The sequence below is a fragment of the Cyrtonyx montezumae genome, unplaced genomic scaffold (assembly GCF_038088225.1).
Source record: "Cyrtonyx montezumae isolate F1298 unplaced genomic scaffold, pur_monq_1.0 scaffold_23, whole genome shotgun sequence".
NCBI lineage: Eukaryota > Metazoa > Chordata > Aves > Galliformes > Odontophoridae > Cyrtonyx > Cyrtonyx montezumae.
This window is the reverse complement of record NW_027071970.1, coordinates 2193309-2210506: the sequence shown is the minus strand read 5'-3', so window position 1 is coordinate 2210506 and position 17198 is coordinate 2193309. Positions and strand designations below refer to the sequence as shown.

Below are 17198 nucleotides of genomic sequence, written 5' to 3'. Positions count from 1 at the left end.
CGCTCCCTCCCTGCAAAGCCTCTGTAATAAGAACAAAGTGACATGGGACGGAGCTACAGGGTGGGAGCTGCAGTGGCAGGGAAGCAGCAGGAGATCACAGGGCTGTGACAATGACATCCCTGCCATACCCGCAGCAGGATGGTGTGCAGGGCAGCTACACGCAGCCATCCTGGGGGCTGCAGGCTGCCAGTGGCACTGCAAAGGCCTGGCCTGAAATCTCTGCTTCTGCCCAGTGGGTAATGCGTGCCCCACGCTGCCCTGCAGACTTGTAAGCTCAGCTCACCCAGCTGCATGAGCCAAGATATTGGAGAAAGCATTCCCAAGAACGCAAGGCTAATTCGTGCCCTTATGAACACATAAATCTGCCTGGGCTCAGCTTACCCCTGTGTAAGAGGATCGGGGCGGGTGCAAGTTTCTCAGCTCCTTCCAATTCCACGCAGGTCACAAAGTGTCAGTGGAGACAGGGATGCAAACAGCCTGGAAATCTCCTGGCCTCCTCGCTCCGCTGCCCCACATGTAACCAAGAGCCCCATGAAAGCAGCTCACAGGCAGCCCCAAGAAACCTGACCTACACCCTGCTGCTTCATCCCACACGGTTACAAACACCCTGCAAGCAGACAAGGTGAAGCCCTGAGAGCACACCCCACACACTAACCTCATCAGCCAGAATCGGAGCCAGCACAGACTGCTTAAGGGTTTGAACTGGAAGACAAAGCTTCATTAGTTCCTTTGCAGAGAACGAGCAACAGAAAGCAAGGGTGAATCCCCAAAACAGACAGAATTTCACCCACCAGGGAGAGCACACAGCAAACCTGCATGGGATGAGGACACGCAGCATGGGTGCTGTGTGGGGAGCCAGCTGCTGGATGCTTGTGCTTACAAACTGATCTAACCACTGCTCCCAGGGCTTCCCTAATTACTGCTAATCTCCCCCCACATGAGGTCGGATGAATGCCTGCACAACAAAGTATGCATTTTTACGTGACTGTATTTTCACTAATTAAAAGCTGTGCTTTATCAGCACCACTCAACACCTCTCACATCACAGGCAGCAGTAAGGCTGCAGGCACTGATCCCCACTTTGTGGGCACATTTTCCCCACTTTGTGTTTCTGCCAAATACTGTCAAGAGGCTGAAATGCTGCATGTTAGAGGATGCTGTGACAATGCTTCCTTCCTTCCTTCCCCCCTCTGCTTTCTGGGCTGCAGGCTTTCCCCAACACACTGGAGCAGGCAAGCAGCAGGGCACTGAACTCCTCAGGGGGCCAATGAGAAGTCATTAATGGGCAAACAACCCTAACAACTCCATCATTAATGGACACAAAACCCTACCAACTCGTTTCCTACAAATGGAAAGATATCTAATCAGTCCACTGGGGTACAAATTGGCCCATCAGAGCCAGGGCTTGGTCAGACATTCAAAGTTAAAGCACTGCTGGGTAGGAGCACTTCTGCCACAAGTGGGCTCCCTGCCACCTCCTCGTCCATTCCTGCAGCAGCAAGGTCATGCTCTGAAAGCTTGCAAAGCCATTTTTCCAGGGCACGCACAGGCTGGAGTAACTGGTCCTCAAAGAGGGAAATACTGCTCTTTAGGGCTCTCTCTACCAGCTCATAATGCAGCTCCAACCATGGGACCGATGGTGGCAGAGCTGCAGCATCCCTGGGGTTACCAGGAGCCCCAGAGCTGCTGAAAAGCAGCAGGAGTGCTCCACACAGAGGAAGTTCACAGTCTGAGGTTTCACAAAGCTTCTGGAAATTCCAGACCTGTCCAGGAGAATTTCAGTGCTTACAGAAACCCATGGAGGCAGCGGGATGTGAGCAGGCAGAGCAGAGTCCGTGCAGCGATGAGAGATCTGCAGAGAAATGCAGCTTTGCTCCCTCCCTTCAAAAAGGGGAAAACATCCAAAGCAGAATAAAACCACCCAACCCATTCTCCCTGTACTCGACAGCTTGGACAGAGAAAACACTTCTCAGAGCTTTCCCAAATCCCTGCTCCTGTCAGAAAGCAATAATGCACAGAAGACAGCATGGTCCCCCAGATGACACGCTGCAAAATCAGTGCAAGGGGACCGTGGCCAAGTGGTGACAGACCCCATTTCCCATCCTTCTGTCTCCTAACACCCCTTCTTTCTGCACCAGCCCCAGGACCTGTTTCTTGAAGGTTTGCAAACCCGAAGTCAGGGTGGGCACTGAGGCTGCTCTGCCCATTGCTGCCTTTGGTGACTGTGTCCCACCACCACTTCCTTTCTAGGGAAAGGGGAAATGCAGCATTCCAAGGCCACACTTGGTCCAGGGCAGTCAGGGAGCCTCAGTCAGCACATGGACGCTCCTCAGGGTTTGTTCACTTCTACAGGGAGCCCACACAGCTCACCAAACCAACATGCATCCCTCCCTCTGACAGCCGGGCTGGTGCTCTGCTGGATGAGACAAACTCAGTATTAATCTCCCCTAGGCTACAAGCACAGCAATGATGGAAATCTGCACAGGAGCACAGGACGGGTAGCAGCTCCCTGATTTTGCCCACATGCTGCACTCCAAACAGCAGCCACTACCAATGACTTAATGGAAAAGCATTCCCTGGATTGCTCCTCCACCATCCATCCTGCCCAAGTTTGGCCGGGCACACTTGCAGCTGGGCAGTGACCCCGCTGCAGCATCTCCTCCTCCAGAAATGCTGTGCTGGCCGTGGGCTCAGCCTCATCAGTAAAAAAGCAAAAAATAAATCAATTTGAGTGCACAGAGAGCTTCTATTTGCAGATCCAAGTGGCTGGAGCTCAGAGTTCATCTTCCAATTCTATGAATGCACTTCTGCTCTCTAATTAACACCATCAGCCTGTCGAGATGGTCACTTCCTCAGTAATCATTCTCCTTTGCATTTAAGCCTAACCTAATAAGAGTACATCGCCAGCAGTGCTGCTGAGCACCTCCTCCCAGGCACCAAGCAGCTCTGGAACCACGGGCCCATCTCTGCTGGCACCTGAGAGCCCTCAGTTACCTGCTCTGCAGGTTGGTCCTATGCAGAGGGCTGGAAAGGGGTCATGTCATGGCTCTTCTGTCTGATCCACCTGGAGGGAAGGAATGCTCCAGGGATGTGCAAAACAGCTCCTTCTGCAGCCGCTAAGAACTGCTCTACACTGCTGGAGTGTAACCCTTCAGGTTGGCATCAACGGGCAGAGGAAGCAACACCATTAAGGGCAGCACAAAAACCCCATAAAACAAATAAGAACTGCTGTGCAGCCACATGTGTGCACTGTGAGCCCTGCCAGCAGCGTGCAGGCAGCTCCCAGAACCCACTTCCACCACGAGATAACTATCCACATTCTCATCCATTACTAACAACAGGTGTCCTCTGCTGCTACCACGGAGCAGGGTCACCCAATACTGCAAAAGGACCTGGCAGGGACACTCCTGCTGCCAACTGGAAGCGGGATCGTGCCATAAAGAGCACTGGGATCCTAGAGCAAACTACGTGCCAGCCAGAAGGCTCATCTCTCATTACAGCCATCAGCATGCTACATGTACCTCACATGGTGCCTTTTTGGTGAGATAAACGGATTTAATGCCTTTTTTTTGGTAGAAAACAGCTATCATGACATAATTAAGTGAAAAGCAGGGCATCCTTGAGCCATACTTTCACTTGGGGAACAAGCATGCTTGCCAGGGACTCCCTTGCTGCACACTTGAGTTGATTTTAAAGCTGGTGTTTTCCCAGCTTTGGGGTCCAGCTCACATCTCACACTCCTTGCTGAAGCCAACCTGCATAAAACACGTGTGCCACTGTGACCTCACGGCATGCAGCTGTAAAAACCAAAGGGGCAGGGAGCAATCTGGATTTGATTAACAAAAAAAAAAAAAGCAATTTTTCATCATCTGCCCAAAGCATGCAGTAAATCCACAACTGCTAGAATTTTTATTTGACCTATTTGTATCTTCTTTTTTTTTCCCTTTGGGGAAGGAAATTACATTTAGATAACATAACTTCTGGTGAGCTGCTGCGTGGGAGCAGTGTGGCCATCTCCGTGCAGCCCAAGGGGTGGCTGATTCCTGTGCAGTGATGATTTCTCACCATCTGTTAATAAAAATAAAGTTGCCCTGGTTCTTGCCATGGGGAAGCAGCAAGTTTATCCACCTTTGGGTGTAAGGACACGCTGACACCTCACCTGACCTCTGGCAGCAGGAATGGAAAGTCCCTGTGATTCCCTGCAGTCAAATCCATGACCCCAGCTCCTATTTTGGGAGGAAGCAGAGGGTTCCTATCTGCCATAGCACCATCTCACCTAGAGTTGGACAATGATTCCCACACCAAAGACAACAAGGATGCAGCTCCTAATGATTTCTGTAGGAGCAGTGCCTCTTCCACCCTTAAACCAACTGCAGCACACCAAGAAAGCACTGAGCAGACGTGAGCCCCTCCAGCACACGGGTGGCAGTGGGATGCATCCCAACACAGATCCCAGAAGAGCTTTGGAGGACCCAATGCCCTCACAGAGCTCCCAGTGGGAAATACCTGGAATAACCCCAGCAGCAGTAAGGGACAGCAAGCACAGCAGGGAAATGCTTCCCAGAGGACAGCCAGGCACCCTGCGCTTCTCACAATGTCTTAATGAGACCGTATTTTTTTCCTAGAGCAAAAAACTACTTGATATACTGAAACCAAACACCAGATTCGACCGGAGTGTCTAGTGCAGGAGTTAATCCACCACAACGAACAGATCAATTCTTGGAAACTAAAACCGCAGCACACGTTACCTGACAGCTTACCCCTCCCAGCACACACAAGAACACAACACACACTTGGAGCACTGAGTGCAGTGTTCTGTTGTTCCAACGCCTGATAAAGCTGCAAGGCAGAACAAAGCCAGGGCACAGCACGTGATCCCAGCAGCCGCTGCCAGGTGCGATGCCAACCCCAACCCAGCGCTCGTGCAACCCCCCGTCCCCATGCACATCCCTCCATCCCTCCCCACCACACACGGGGCCGGGCACTGACCCTTGGGGAACTTATTGAGGCAGGCAGAGTTGCAGAAGGAGCGGACAGATCCTGCCTCCCAGCAGCCCCTGCCCTTCATGCCCACCGCAGGGCTGTGCTGGCGGAGGCTGAGCACTGCATGGCCGTTGGCTTTAGGATGTTGGCTTTAGGATGGAGGAAAAAAAAAATACAAAGGAAAAGACAATGTCCTTATTCAGCAAACGTCCTTACAGAGCAGGCGGCACCGCGTCTCACACCATGCTGATAGCAGGGCACTACGGCACCAGCACCGGGCTCGGCAGCCCCACAGCCCATGGTACCGGCATGCACCACTGCTTGCTCCAGCATGCAGCAGCCCTTAACTCTATCTGTGCCAGGAAGAGGTGTGCTCCCCCGCCCAATGGGGAAAACATGCAGCCCGAGGCAACAAAAGGGCAGGATTTGGCACAAGCACCTCCAAAATGGTGAGCAATGGGCAGGAAGGGGTGCAGCCTGAGACCCAAAGGGATGCTAAAGCCAAAGGGGGGCTAAAACCAAAGGGCGAAGAGGATGCTGTTTGGAAGCTTGTCCCTTTAAATGCTGCTGGAGGTTATTTTTAGGATGCTCGCTTAAAACATACATCAGAATTCTTTCATTTTTTGGTAAGAAACTTCACTCACACAGCTCCGTTTCACCGCAGCCAACAGCTCCGGAGCAGAACCTCAGCAATGTGCACACACACGCACACACACACACACACACACACACACACTCTGATGGCTGTTGGCTCACCCCCCCCAGCACGGGAGGAGGGGGTTTCCCTTCAGATTTTATCAGTCCCAAGGGAACAAGGGGTCTGGAGGCAAAAAGCAGCACACATCACACATCAATGTGAGCGTTCACGTTGGCACGGGGACTAGAGCGCGGTCACTGCGTCCTGAGCACTCTCCTCCAGCTCCTGCTAATGTCAAGGTCTGGACAGCAAGAGAGCACGGGTTGTATTCCATCTCCTATAGACACATACCAAAAGAGATGCTCAGATCTGGGTGGAAATAGGGCAAATTCTGTTCAAATGAGCTCTCAACGTGCACTGCATGCTTAAGGAGGATTAAAAAATAACGCTAGCAGCACACATACACAAAAATGTTTAGCTTGGTCTGCTTGTGCAATGCAGATATACCTCTGCTCCAGGCAAGTACCAACAGTTCTCAAGTGGAAAAACACAAGTGATGTACAGAGGGGGGAAAGCCCGGATGGGATTTAGCACGTGCAGCCCCGGCTCCAGCAGTAACCCCAGCACAGCTCAGTTACACTGCTGTTGCAGAGGGTCACAGACGCATAGAGAAGATGCTCTCCCCATAAGCCCAGCCTCACTGAAGCTTTACACCCAGCCCTGATCCCTTCTGTCAGCTGCCACCAGCCTCCTGCAAGCACAGAAGTCACAGTTGCAGAGCAGATCACCTCAGTGCTTGGAGAACCAGTCTGAAGTTTCCTGACACAATACTGATTTAGCCGCAAACTGAACTCATTCTGTTATCGAGCATGGCCCGTGGCTCAGCAAAATGCACCTCCAAGTCACTGAATCAGACTGAATCAGAGTACAGTTTGGGTTGGGAGGGTTCTTAAGGATCACAGAACGGTTGGGTTGGAAGGGTCCTTGCAGCACCACAGCCCCAAGCCCTGCCATGGGACATGCACTCTGCCCAGGCAGGGCCATTCCCCAGCCCAAGGACTTTGTGCTGCACACCAACAGGGCTGCCTCTGCCCTCTGCAGACTCCCTAGAGAACTGGTTACCTTTTTCCTACATGAAAACCTTTGGTGTGTCTGAAAACACTGGGCACACCTTTGTGATTCCTTTTCTTGTCATTCTAAAAGAGAAAAGAAATTATTATTTTGTCTTCTCCTATCCTTTGCTCCCATCTTTCAGCTAACCCATTTCCAAAACTCCTTCTATCCCTATCCTTAATTCCAGGACTAGTGACTGATGCTGAGTCTGTGCAGCAAAACTCCCCAGGCTTTCCAAACGTTGCTTATTCTTAAAAACACCTGAAAGCAACAAGGTCCTCACCTCTGCACCCAGTGCTGGTGTGAGCTGGACCAAGAGGACAGAGCTGGGAGGACGGAGCCAGGGAACCTCCCCAGCTCCCATGCAGGAGGCAGCAGGACCACAGCAAGGGGCTGCTGTGGGCATTCAGGCTGGATATTAGGAACAATTTCTTCACCAGAAGAGTGGTGATGCACTGGCACAGCTGCCCAGAGAGTGGGGGGTCACCATCCCTGGAGATTTTTCCAGTCCTGGAGATGTGGCACAAAGGGATGTGGGCAGTGTGCATGGTGGGGGGTGGGCTGGGGTTGGACTGGGTGATCTGATTCCACAACACACTGTCCCATGTGTGTTACCAGGGACCTAGAGCAGATAAAACTTTTGACACACCCATTGGGAAGGCACAACAAATTCCTTCCTCTATGCTCACCTTAAGCCTGACATCAAAGAGCAATCCAGGGGATGCAGCTCAAAAAGAAATCCAGGAGATCCAGCACTCACCCCCAGCTTTCAATGGCACATCCAACTGCTGCCACCCACTGAGAGAGGAATGAAACCACCAGCAACGCCTCTGTATGTGTCATCTGTGTACAAATAATTGTTCTGCTTTTCAGTTGACCCACGCATGGTAATGCAAACAAGAAAACACAGGCGTGACACAGCTCTGAAAGGCTGAGCACACTGCTAGCACTCTCAGCATCAGGAAACAAATCTGCATTTATGCATTTCTGGTATTTGTTTTCACCCCCCAGGTGCCTCCCTAGAACAGAGCAAGCTCTATCAGAGGAGCTCCAGTCCCTTTGCCCATGCCAGTTCCCTCTATTCAACTAATTCAGGAAACTTCTTATCTTCAAGTCTGGCAACACGCTCCTACAACTTCCTTTCCTAAGACAAAGAATCACAGATCAGGAGTCCAAACATGAAAAAAAACACCAACTTTGAGCTGTAAATCCACATTGGATACCCACCCAAATACAAACCCAACAAGACAGTGTCACTCCTTCTCTGCCCCAGGGATGTGCTTGTGCCCAGCTGGCCCTGCCACCCCGTGGCACTGCTCATGTTCCTTATGACCAGTGCCAACAACCAGACCAGACTGGGTTCCTCTAGGCACAGCTCTGCACTGGATCCAATCGCAGCCCCATCTGAAAACCGGGGCAAGAAACAAAGACGGTAACACAGAACCTCACATGGAGCCCCAGAACTTCATTTGGCATTTCTGTCCACGCTGGCAGGCAATGCAGTGAGGAATGCACAGCTTTAGTCACTTTGTTTGGGAATTTCAAGCTCGCAGAGGGGTTTGCAGGCAGAGCCCTGCCAAGCTGGAGTCACCAAAAATGAAAACAGAGGCAACTGAAGAAGGTGAAACATAGATCACAGCTGCCTGCAGCCTGCCCAAACAGAGCTGCCTCTGCGTGCCTCGTCCCTCAGCCCCATGGCAATGGGCTCCTGGCCCTCCCAGGGCACTCAGCCCCACTGCAGAACCCAAAGCCATAGAGCTCACAAGGAGCAGAACTGGGGGTGAGCCACAGCCAACGGCACCACTAACTGACTGCTCTCAGTTACTGACAGCAGCACTCAGCAAAACTCTGCTTGGCAGCAGTCACAAGTTCCTCAGCTCTGACAGCACTCACAGCATTCCACCTTCCCCATTCAACTTCCAGTGCCAAAACAGCACACACAGCTATTTGGGCTATTTAGGATCCAGAAGACCTGAAGGATGCCAAGGCTTAGGCAAAAGCTCAGTGCTACAGTTCAGTTCCACAGATGCTTTTTTTCCAGTATTATTCACTACAAAAAAAAAAAGAAAACATTAAACATGGATGCTAAAAACAGAGTAAAAACGGAGCTGCCATTAGGAAGCGTGTGTGAGGAGGGGAGGGTTACATTAAATGAAATGGTTTCAACACCCAAACTGTACTGGGCCCCCCAGCTCCAGATCCCAGCAGCAGGCCTGCCCCGAGCAGCAGGCTCTGCAGGGCCTGCAGACCTAATGCTGAGCCCCCAGCAGTGGGGGGGAGCAGCACAGGGAGGGGAGGCATGCTCACTTCCCTAGTGAGCAGCTTCACCAGCAGAGGGAGACCCTCTCCCTGCAGAAACAGAGCAGAGCTGGCACTGCTCCTCAAACACACACCCGTGGGCTGAAGCTAGGGAAGCAGACACTGGGGCCAAAAGCCCCCAGACAACCACCCCCCACTGCCAGCATCCCTGCCAACACCACACCACTGCAGCCCAGGTAGAAGTCACTGGATGTGGATGAGGAGGGTGTGACTGTGTGCGACACTCACATCAGGGTGAGCCTCTGCACCCTTCAACAGTTCCACTACTACCAAGTCCACAGGCTGGTTTGGGGGCTGGAAGAAAGACACGGGGCCAGGGGGGTTGCAGAGACAACACACCAGGAGAGGGCAACCTACCACTGCTGCATGGCTCCGGCGCAGCATCCACATCCTCAGCCTCAAGCTGCAAGCTAATTCTGTTTCACAGATGGGGAATGAAAGCTGATGTGCTTGGGTGGATCAAAAGCAAGGCAGGAGCCCTCGTGCAGCCATTCACTCTTCAGTGACTCATTTCTAATTAGTGAGAATTGCTATTATTTTCAGACCTAACAATTGATTTTCCTCCAACAGCGTTTTTCTGTGCCAGGAAGGAGGAAGAAAAAAAGTACAAACACTTGGGGAACTTCAATGCCTGATAATAACCCAGAAATACACTGAGCTGGAAACGTTTCCCCCTCGGCACATGCCAGGTATGCTCACATCCCCACCATGTTGTTCAGGTGACTTCCAGGTGGTTCGAGCCTTGCCCAGCTGCCAGGTGTTGGGAAATGGCAGCAGGGACCTTACCAGGTGGCAGCAAGGACATGAATGGGGATGTGAGCACATGTCCCACTGCAGCTGGCATGCTCCTGATCAGACAGACAGCCATCAGCCACAGCATTCCCTTTGGAAAATAAGGGAAGGATGCGAGATCTGACAAGGATGTGATGCTCCTCACCACGAGCACACTGAATTACCATGTGTTTGCTTTGCTTCCTGTCAGACACTGCCTCTGCCAGCTGTAAGTAGGCACTGCGCTCAGCACATGCCAAATGCAAGCATAGCTGGCTATGGGTGTGTGAATGAGCTGCTGCAGGGCAGGGACACCTGCCACCCAGGTGTGGAGGAAGAGCAGCAGGCTCCAACCAGAGCGGGGCTGAGTGCTACACAGCAGCTCAGCACTTTGGTGATCAGTATGGCTTCCCAGCTCTGCCATAAGTGAGCAAAATGACAGATCAAGCTAATATTAGCAGGTATAGCAAAGCAATGAAACAGCTCATCCCTCCCACTGCTGCCACCCACACCACAGCAGAGCTTTGCAGCCAGTGGAAACACACTGCAGCCTGCAGCAGCCGCACTGACAGCCTAGCCTGCGTCCAGGAGACGGGGCACACAGCAGGGAGGAGTGAGAGGACAGCTTTGCAAAGCCAATTCATCTTGGATACAACCTGCACTGGGCTCAGGGCTGCTTGCAGGGAGGAGTTCTAGCAAGAAGAGCTCTGAACACCAGCAGAAACCCACGTGCTTTGCTCTTGGCTCCCCAGGTTTTCTGAGCTCAAGAGTAGGAGAGTATCAGCCAAGTCAGAGCACCCCAGTCAGCAGGGACAAAGAACACAGGTGACAAGGCCAGAAGCTATTTGGAGGTCATGCCAAGATCAGACTAAGGCAGGAGGAATCAAGAATGCATGTGGGCATGTCTGTCCCTGCTCTGTCTGCAGCAGCCCCAGCCCCAAGCTCCAAGCCTGGCTGGGGGCTGTGCTGAGCTGCTCCAACCTTAGTGCACTGAACCACCACTGTGAAGTCCCCTTTCAACAGACAAAACCCAGCACCAGCACACACAGACACTACTGCCTCTGCTCTTCACGGAGGCAGAGAAGGAGCAGGAGCCATTTCTCAGGCAGGGAAGCAGCCCCGTGCCACCTGTCATGCCCCAGGAGAGGTGAGGGAACACGGATACTGGTGAGACACGTACACGCGTTTCATTGATTTTGCTCTGCAGTTTTGACAAGTGACCTTGATGAATTCACTTCTAAAAACACGTGGCAAATGTTAAAAGCAAAAGGGAACAACGAAGAAGCCAGCAAGCGTTAGAGAGCGGGAGAGCTTATGGACACAGAGCCGAGGAGCAAAGGAACTGAGCCACGCACTGCAGGCAGCACCACCCCAGCAGGGCAAAGAGGGACCAGCACAGAACACCCCTCCTGCACACTCACCAACTGCTCACACATAAGCTCAGCCCAAAAAAGAGCCGTCCTTTCCCCGTTCCATGCTCCTTGCAAATCCCTGCCAGCTTTGCAGAGAAAGAAGGGACTCAAATCCCACAGCTGCATGTTAGAAACTCCAAGAAGTACATCTCAAAGCAGTGCTACTGCAGAGAAGCACAGCCACAAAGCACCCGGCAGCACCCAGCCCAGAAGTGAGCACCAGGTGAATACATCCGTTGCTTTGTCACTTCTGCAGGGTGACACTCCTTTAATCACAAAATTACCAACCTGCAGTACCTTGCAGCATTTTGCCCATCTTCCCTTTGCCTTCAGCTGCTGCAGCTGCACAGGAAACTCCTCCAACTCCAGCACAGAGCCGCAGGGACAAGGATGCAGCAGCAGAGGTGCCCTACATAGAGCTGCTGAGCTCCTGCAGCACTGCCTGAGCTCTGGTCCTACCCACAAACTAAATTCTGGGCCACTTGGGTACCAGGAATTCTCATGGATTATATATATACAATAATACATTACAACATAATAGACACACGAGCAAAACAAAGGGAAAGGATCAGTACCCAATCAAGGAGGTAACTGCACTGCTCAGTAATTCTCCTGATGTGCAAATGAAGTGTAACGAAACAAGCTCAACAGAACAAATTCAAAACAAAGTACCCCAAAAGGGGAATTTCCTGGCTTGTGAAAGACATGAAAAACAATTCCTCCAGGTTCCTCCCGTTGCAGACTTCTGCTGCTTAAAACTCAGCTCCAGTGCAAGCAGAAACCACTGCCCTTGGGAAGCACTGCAGGCTGACAGCTGTAGCTGTACAGCCTCTTACAGACACCTTAGGAGCTAACGAAGTCCAGCTGACTCCCCAAAGGTCATATTTAAGCAGTGAAGGCAAATAGTCAGGGAATCCAAAGAGGGCATGGAGGACAGAAGAAGCACACAGACCTGCTGCTGACAGCCCCAGCAGCAACCTGGCATCGCTACAAACCACAGCCAGCAGGAAGCTTCATGCTACGTGTCTGCTGAGCGCAGCCCACACCCAACCCTGACATCAAGCACTGATAACAAGAGTAAATACTTCAGGTTGGATATAAGGAAAGATTTTCTTCTCAGAAAGAGTGGTAACACACTGGCACAGGCTGCCCAGGGAGCTGGAGGGGTCACTGTCCCTGGAGGTGTTTAAGGAACATGGAAACGTGGCACCGAGGGATGTGGGCAGTACTGGTGGTATGACCTTAGTGGTCTTTGCCAACCTTAATGGTTCTATGACTCTAAATGAGCCTGAAGGAGCCTTGATTTCACAGGGGATAAAAGCGGAGGAGGAAGCTCAATATTGAATCCCACGGCTCAGACAGTGACAATGCATCTCACACATGATGACCTCCAGCAGCAGACGGGCGCCGTCGGCAGCATCAGTCCTTTATGGGCAGGGTAAGGGAAACACATAGGGCCTCGAGAACACACAAGGGAAACCCTGGGGGCAAAGCACCACTGTGAGGTCCTTAAAGAAATCTCACTTTGAAAGAGAAATGCTCCCAAGCTTAAACTAGTGAGGAGGGATGAACAGAGGGCCAGCAGCCCCAAAGCAGCACCATGCAGAGGAACAGGATGGAGAGAGAAACACCATTAGGAGGGTGGGAAAAGGGAGAGGTTTGGTGCAAAGAGCCAACAGTGAGCTGGGAGCACGCAGCCAACAAGGAGTGCCATTGTCCTGATGGCTGTGGTCAGAGCAGCAGCACGGGCACTGGCTGCAGAGGGCCCCGACAAAGGGGTGATTCACAGCCAGCTGGGGGGGCTGCAGATGTGTTGCAGCTTCACATTCCCAAAACAAAACGTCTGCAGCAAACAAACTCCTTGGTTGGAAAGGGGTGGGGGGGGACAACAAAACAGCTAAAATACATCCAGCAACAAAAGTGATCGCTTCTGCAATTAGAAGAAGAGCTAAGGAACTGCTCAGTACCACAGAGGCACTGCAGACAGGCAGAAGCCCAGGGGCAGGACAGCAGCTCTTAGCCCCCAGCATTTCCCCACCTGCAGATGAACCTCCATAAGGCTGCTTCCATCATGCCCTGTTTGCTAAGGAAACAGCTGGTTAGGCCAGCAGAATCACAGAACTGTCAGCCTGCAAGGGAACTTAAAGAAGGAGCACAAGCAGCAACAGCATCCCCAAAAGCTTTGGGCTGCTGAGAGCCTGGGTGTGAGCGGGCAAAAATCCAAGGGGTGATGCAATGTGGGAAACAGAGTGCTGGAATTATCCAGGGGCTTACATTAATGCAGATGGAGGGTGATTACAGAAAGCTGTCATTTTCAGGGCAGATGAGCAGGCTTTCATACAGCACAGCGTCAGCTGCTCCCACGGGGTGGCTGAACCAGGTGCCCTTTAGGTGCCACATTTACATGCAGAATCATAAATGGGGCCTCTCGAGGGCAGAAGGGACAATCCCCCCCACCCCCTGTCCCACTGCCACCCTTCTGTTGATGCAGCCCAGGATGAAGTTGGCCTTCGAGATATAAGCACACTCCACTGGCTCATCCGTACCAGCATATCCTACAGATACCACTAGAAATACAGATCTCAAATTGGAAGAACAGAGGCTACAGGTGAGCCACTCCAAGCCAGCCCCTTCTGCCCTTATGTTACATTATGCATTCATGTCAATGGCATTAAGTGGGACGCTGCCATGGAGAAGAGATGCACAGCAGCAGCTCAGCTCTGCCCCCCCAGCACCCAGTGCTATCCACAGCACAGGGACAAGGGCAGTGAGCTCCTGTGTCACATCTGTGAGCACTGCTCACGTCCCAACTTGTTCCTCCTTACCAAAATAGTCTCAGCCCTGCCCTGGATACAGGGGAAATCAGATCCCCCTCAATTATGCAGTAGAGGAAGCAGCAACGTCTCCTATCTCACGCTCGCCTTGGGTATAGGGTTCTCTATTCCTTAAAAATAGAAACAACAGTTCTGTAAAAACAGCATCTCAACGCACAGCTCCAGCTAGCTATCATCCCATTAGAACTGCTTTAGGATGTTTTCACTTCGAGAAAATCAGTGGGGGAACAGACAGCTTTCATCTGCCCCAGAGCCATCCCCAGCAGCCAGCATCTGCCCAGGCCCCCGCGCGCACAGCAGCCCCGGGAGCAGCCCGAGCTGCAGCCCTGGCCCAGCACAGCACCCACAGCTCCCACTCCTCCAGGAACAAGAGGGAGTGCAGAATCCCAGCTAAAGCTCAGGTCAGCTTTTATCTCCAGAAGCGACTCAAGCATGGCTCATCTTTCACACATTTCACAAAAAGAGGTTAAGTTTCAATTTTTAATTAATTAACATCACGCTACTACACTGCTCCTTTCTGAATGCAAGGAAAGGACTCTGAAGGATCTCAGCGTGACAACAGCAAGACCACCAACCCCACCCTGATCCTACAGGGAAAAGTCCTCTGAAACTACAACTGCCCATGCCAACCTCCTCAGCACTACTGCTGGCTGGGGTGACAGAAGAGCATGAGCTGGGTCAGCTCCGACCAAGCACGGCCACCATGCTGCTCCTTCCCCTGAGACCATGGCCTGAGTCAGGTGAAATCAGAAAGTCAGTACATCCAGAGCCTTAAGACAGCATTTGTTACTTCTGTGGAAAGCCAAGCCAAAATAACTGCATATAACTCCTCAGACCATGGCTCTGCATTGCACAACCAGCACCCACAGCCCAACAGCCAGAAATGAGGGTGAACACCAAGGCACATGCTGACCTCCTCCGGGTGCAAGATGCTTGTTCAGACCCATCTCAGTTCCCTAAAGCATAAGCAATGTGTGCACAGCCAACACGGTGAGTTTGCTGCAGCCATGGCTGGACCCCAGAGATGCCCACGTCTCCTCCACCACACTCCCATCAGTATTTGCATACAGTCCAGAGCTGAAGAATCACGGGACAGGGCTCCAAAACACTCCATGTAATTAAGTCTGTAGATACTGGTGCCACAGAACACAGCGTACTTAAATCATTATGGGGAACGAGGAAATGGCTCATGCACTAATCAACTTCTGTATGACCTTGTGGGACAGCTAATTATGCAGAAGTCAGACCTCATGAGCCCAGGGCTGGGGGCACTCTCCTGTAAGCTGAGCTGTTTACGCTCTGCATTTTGCTGCTCTCTATAAAACAGCCAGCATCCAAAACAGCCATCCCATCAATCCAGGGATGGAAACAGGAATGTGCTGCCTTCCAGAAACGCAAGCAAACTGATTTTCTGTTGAGTATGTGTTTTCATAAGCAGGCAGCATTAGGAAGTGCCCTCCCCATACACACAGCCTTGGCTCAGAAGAGCTGCACATCGCAGTCCCATCGAGCACACCCTGTGGTTTTGGTGCAGTGCTTCCACCAGGGAGCAGAGGTTTTCCACGGTGCACTGACCCATCCATGGCAGCATTTCTGAAAGCTAAGCCTCATGACCACCTTACCTACACAGAGCAGCATTTGCAGACATCCCAATGCCCCAAACTTGGACCTACATCAACACCAAACCAGAGCCACCCCAAGCATGTACCTTACCAGGCTACTTCATTATCTCTGCTTCACGCTCCTCCTTTGACAAACAGTTTGACAAAGCTATGTTTTCACTTCAAGCAGAATGCAGCAACAGCAGGTGCTTACTACTTCTCTCCTGCATGAGGTCTGACTTCCAGCATTCGAGATGAGAGCAGAGTGGTTTTATTTTAGGGCAGCGGGGGTGGCTGATTGCCTTTTTAATGCATTCATAGTTTTTGTCATCTGTGATGTGAAGGCACGTTTGTTTGTGGAAGAAAACCAAATGTGAATCCCAGACAAGTTATGAACGTTCAGATATTCCTGAAATATTGTTTGTTAAGCGCTTATCAGATCCATTACACAACACAGCAGTAAAAATGACACTCCCGGGAGGAGCACGCGTGGCATTTTGACAGCTTTACATAATGCAGTTGTCCCAAATATACACTAATAAATACCAAAGCAGAGCTTAGTGTGTGCAGAGGGGAGAAAGGCAACGTGCACAGACAATTGCATTTGTGTTATCACTCATCTACAGCAATACCCTAAACTAGGGGAGGACGGGAGAGGCACTGCTCTAGGATTTCACTACGAATCAGCGCTCCCAGGGCTGCTGCTCTCTGCAGGGTTTGGTGCCTCCTCATCATCCCCCACCCATGCTGAGCAGCCAGGGCCCCAGGAGAGGCACACGCATCCTCCCTTCCAGAAGAAGCACTGTAAATTCCTTTTTACTGGCTCTCTACAGTGCACAGCCACTATGAGGGCTTTCAAGACTGGCTTCAGGCTGCATAACCAGATGAGATGATGCGCGCTGCAAGCAGCACTGCTTGAAACTCTTTGTGCTTCAATGGGAAAGGGTCAACTATTTTTAATTGTATAAGAAATAATATCTGCTAGGGTTTTGTAGTGAGCACAGAAGAGCTGGTTCACAGGGAGGTTTTCCAAAGGAGCCAGCTGTGTGCCTGCATGCTGAGCTGTGCCCTACCTGACTGGTTGTTCCTCATGCGGATGGCTTTCGCCTTGGCCAGCTCCAGGGCTGTGACCCAGCGTTGCCTCTCCACTTCTGAGCTGGCCTTCAGGTGGTACGTCCTGCCCCCGTTGGACAGCACAATGTTGCATGAGTCCTCAGTGTCGATGTGAGCTGTCGACAGGTTGATGGTTCCACGGCACGTGTGGGCCATCTCCGCCTGCGTCCTGCAAGGGAACAAAGCACAGGGAAGGGTAAGGGATGAAAGGTAATGGCCTCAATTTGTGCCAGGGAGGTTCAGGTCAGATGTTAGGAAAAATTTCTTCTCCAAAAGAGTGGTGATGTGCTGGCACAAGCTGCCCAGGGAGGTGGTGGGGCCACTGTCTCTGGAGGCGTTCAAGGAACATGGAGATGTGGCACTGAGGGAGGTCAGTAGGTATGGTGGGGGTGAGCTGGGGTTGTACTTGTTCTTA

General features: G+C 51.8%; 1 protein-coding gene across 1 annotated transcript in view; it reads right to left on the bottom strand.

The window, feature by feature from the left end:
• The window catches only part of OSBP2 (oxysterol binding protein 2), a 57690-nt gene that overhangs the window by 24303 nt on the left and 16189 nt on the right, over window positions 1-17198 (bottom strand). The window contains exon 2 of the mRNA XM_065738809.1: window positions 16744-16952. Within this exon, the coding sequence (XP_065594881.1) occupies window positions 16744-16952 (209 nt within the window). The remainder of the gene's footprint in view (window positions 1-16743; window positions 16953-17198) is intronic.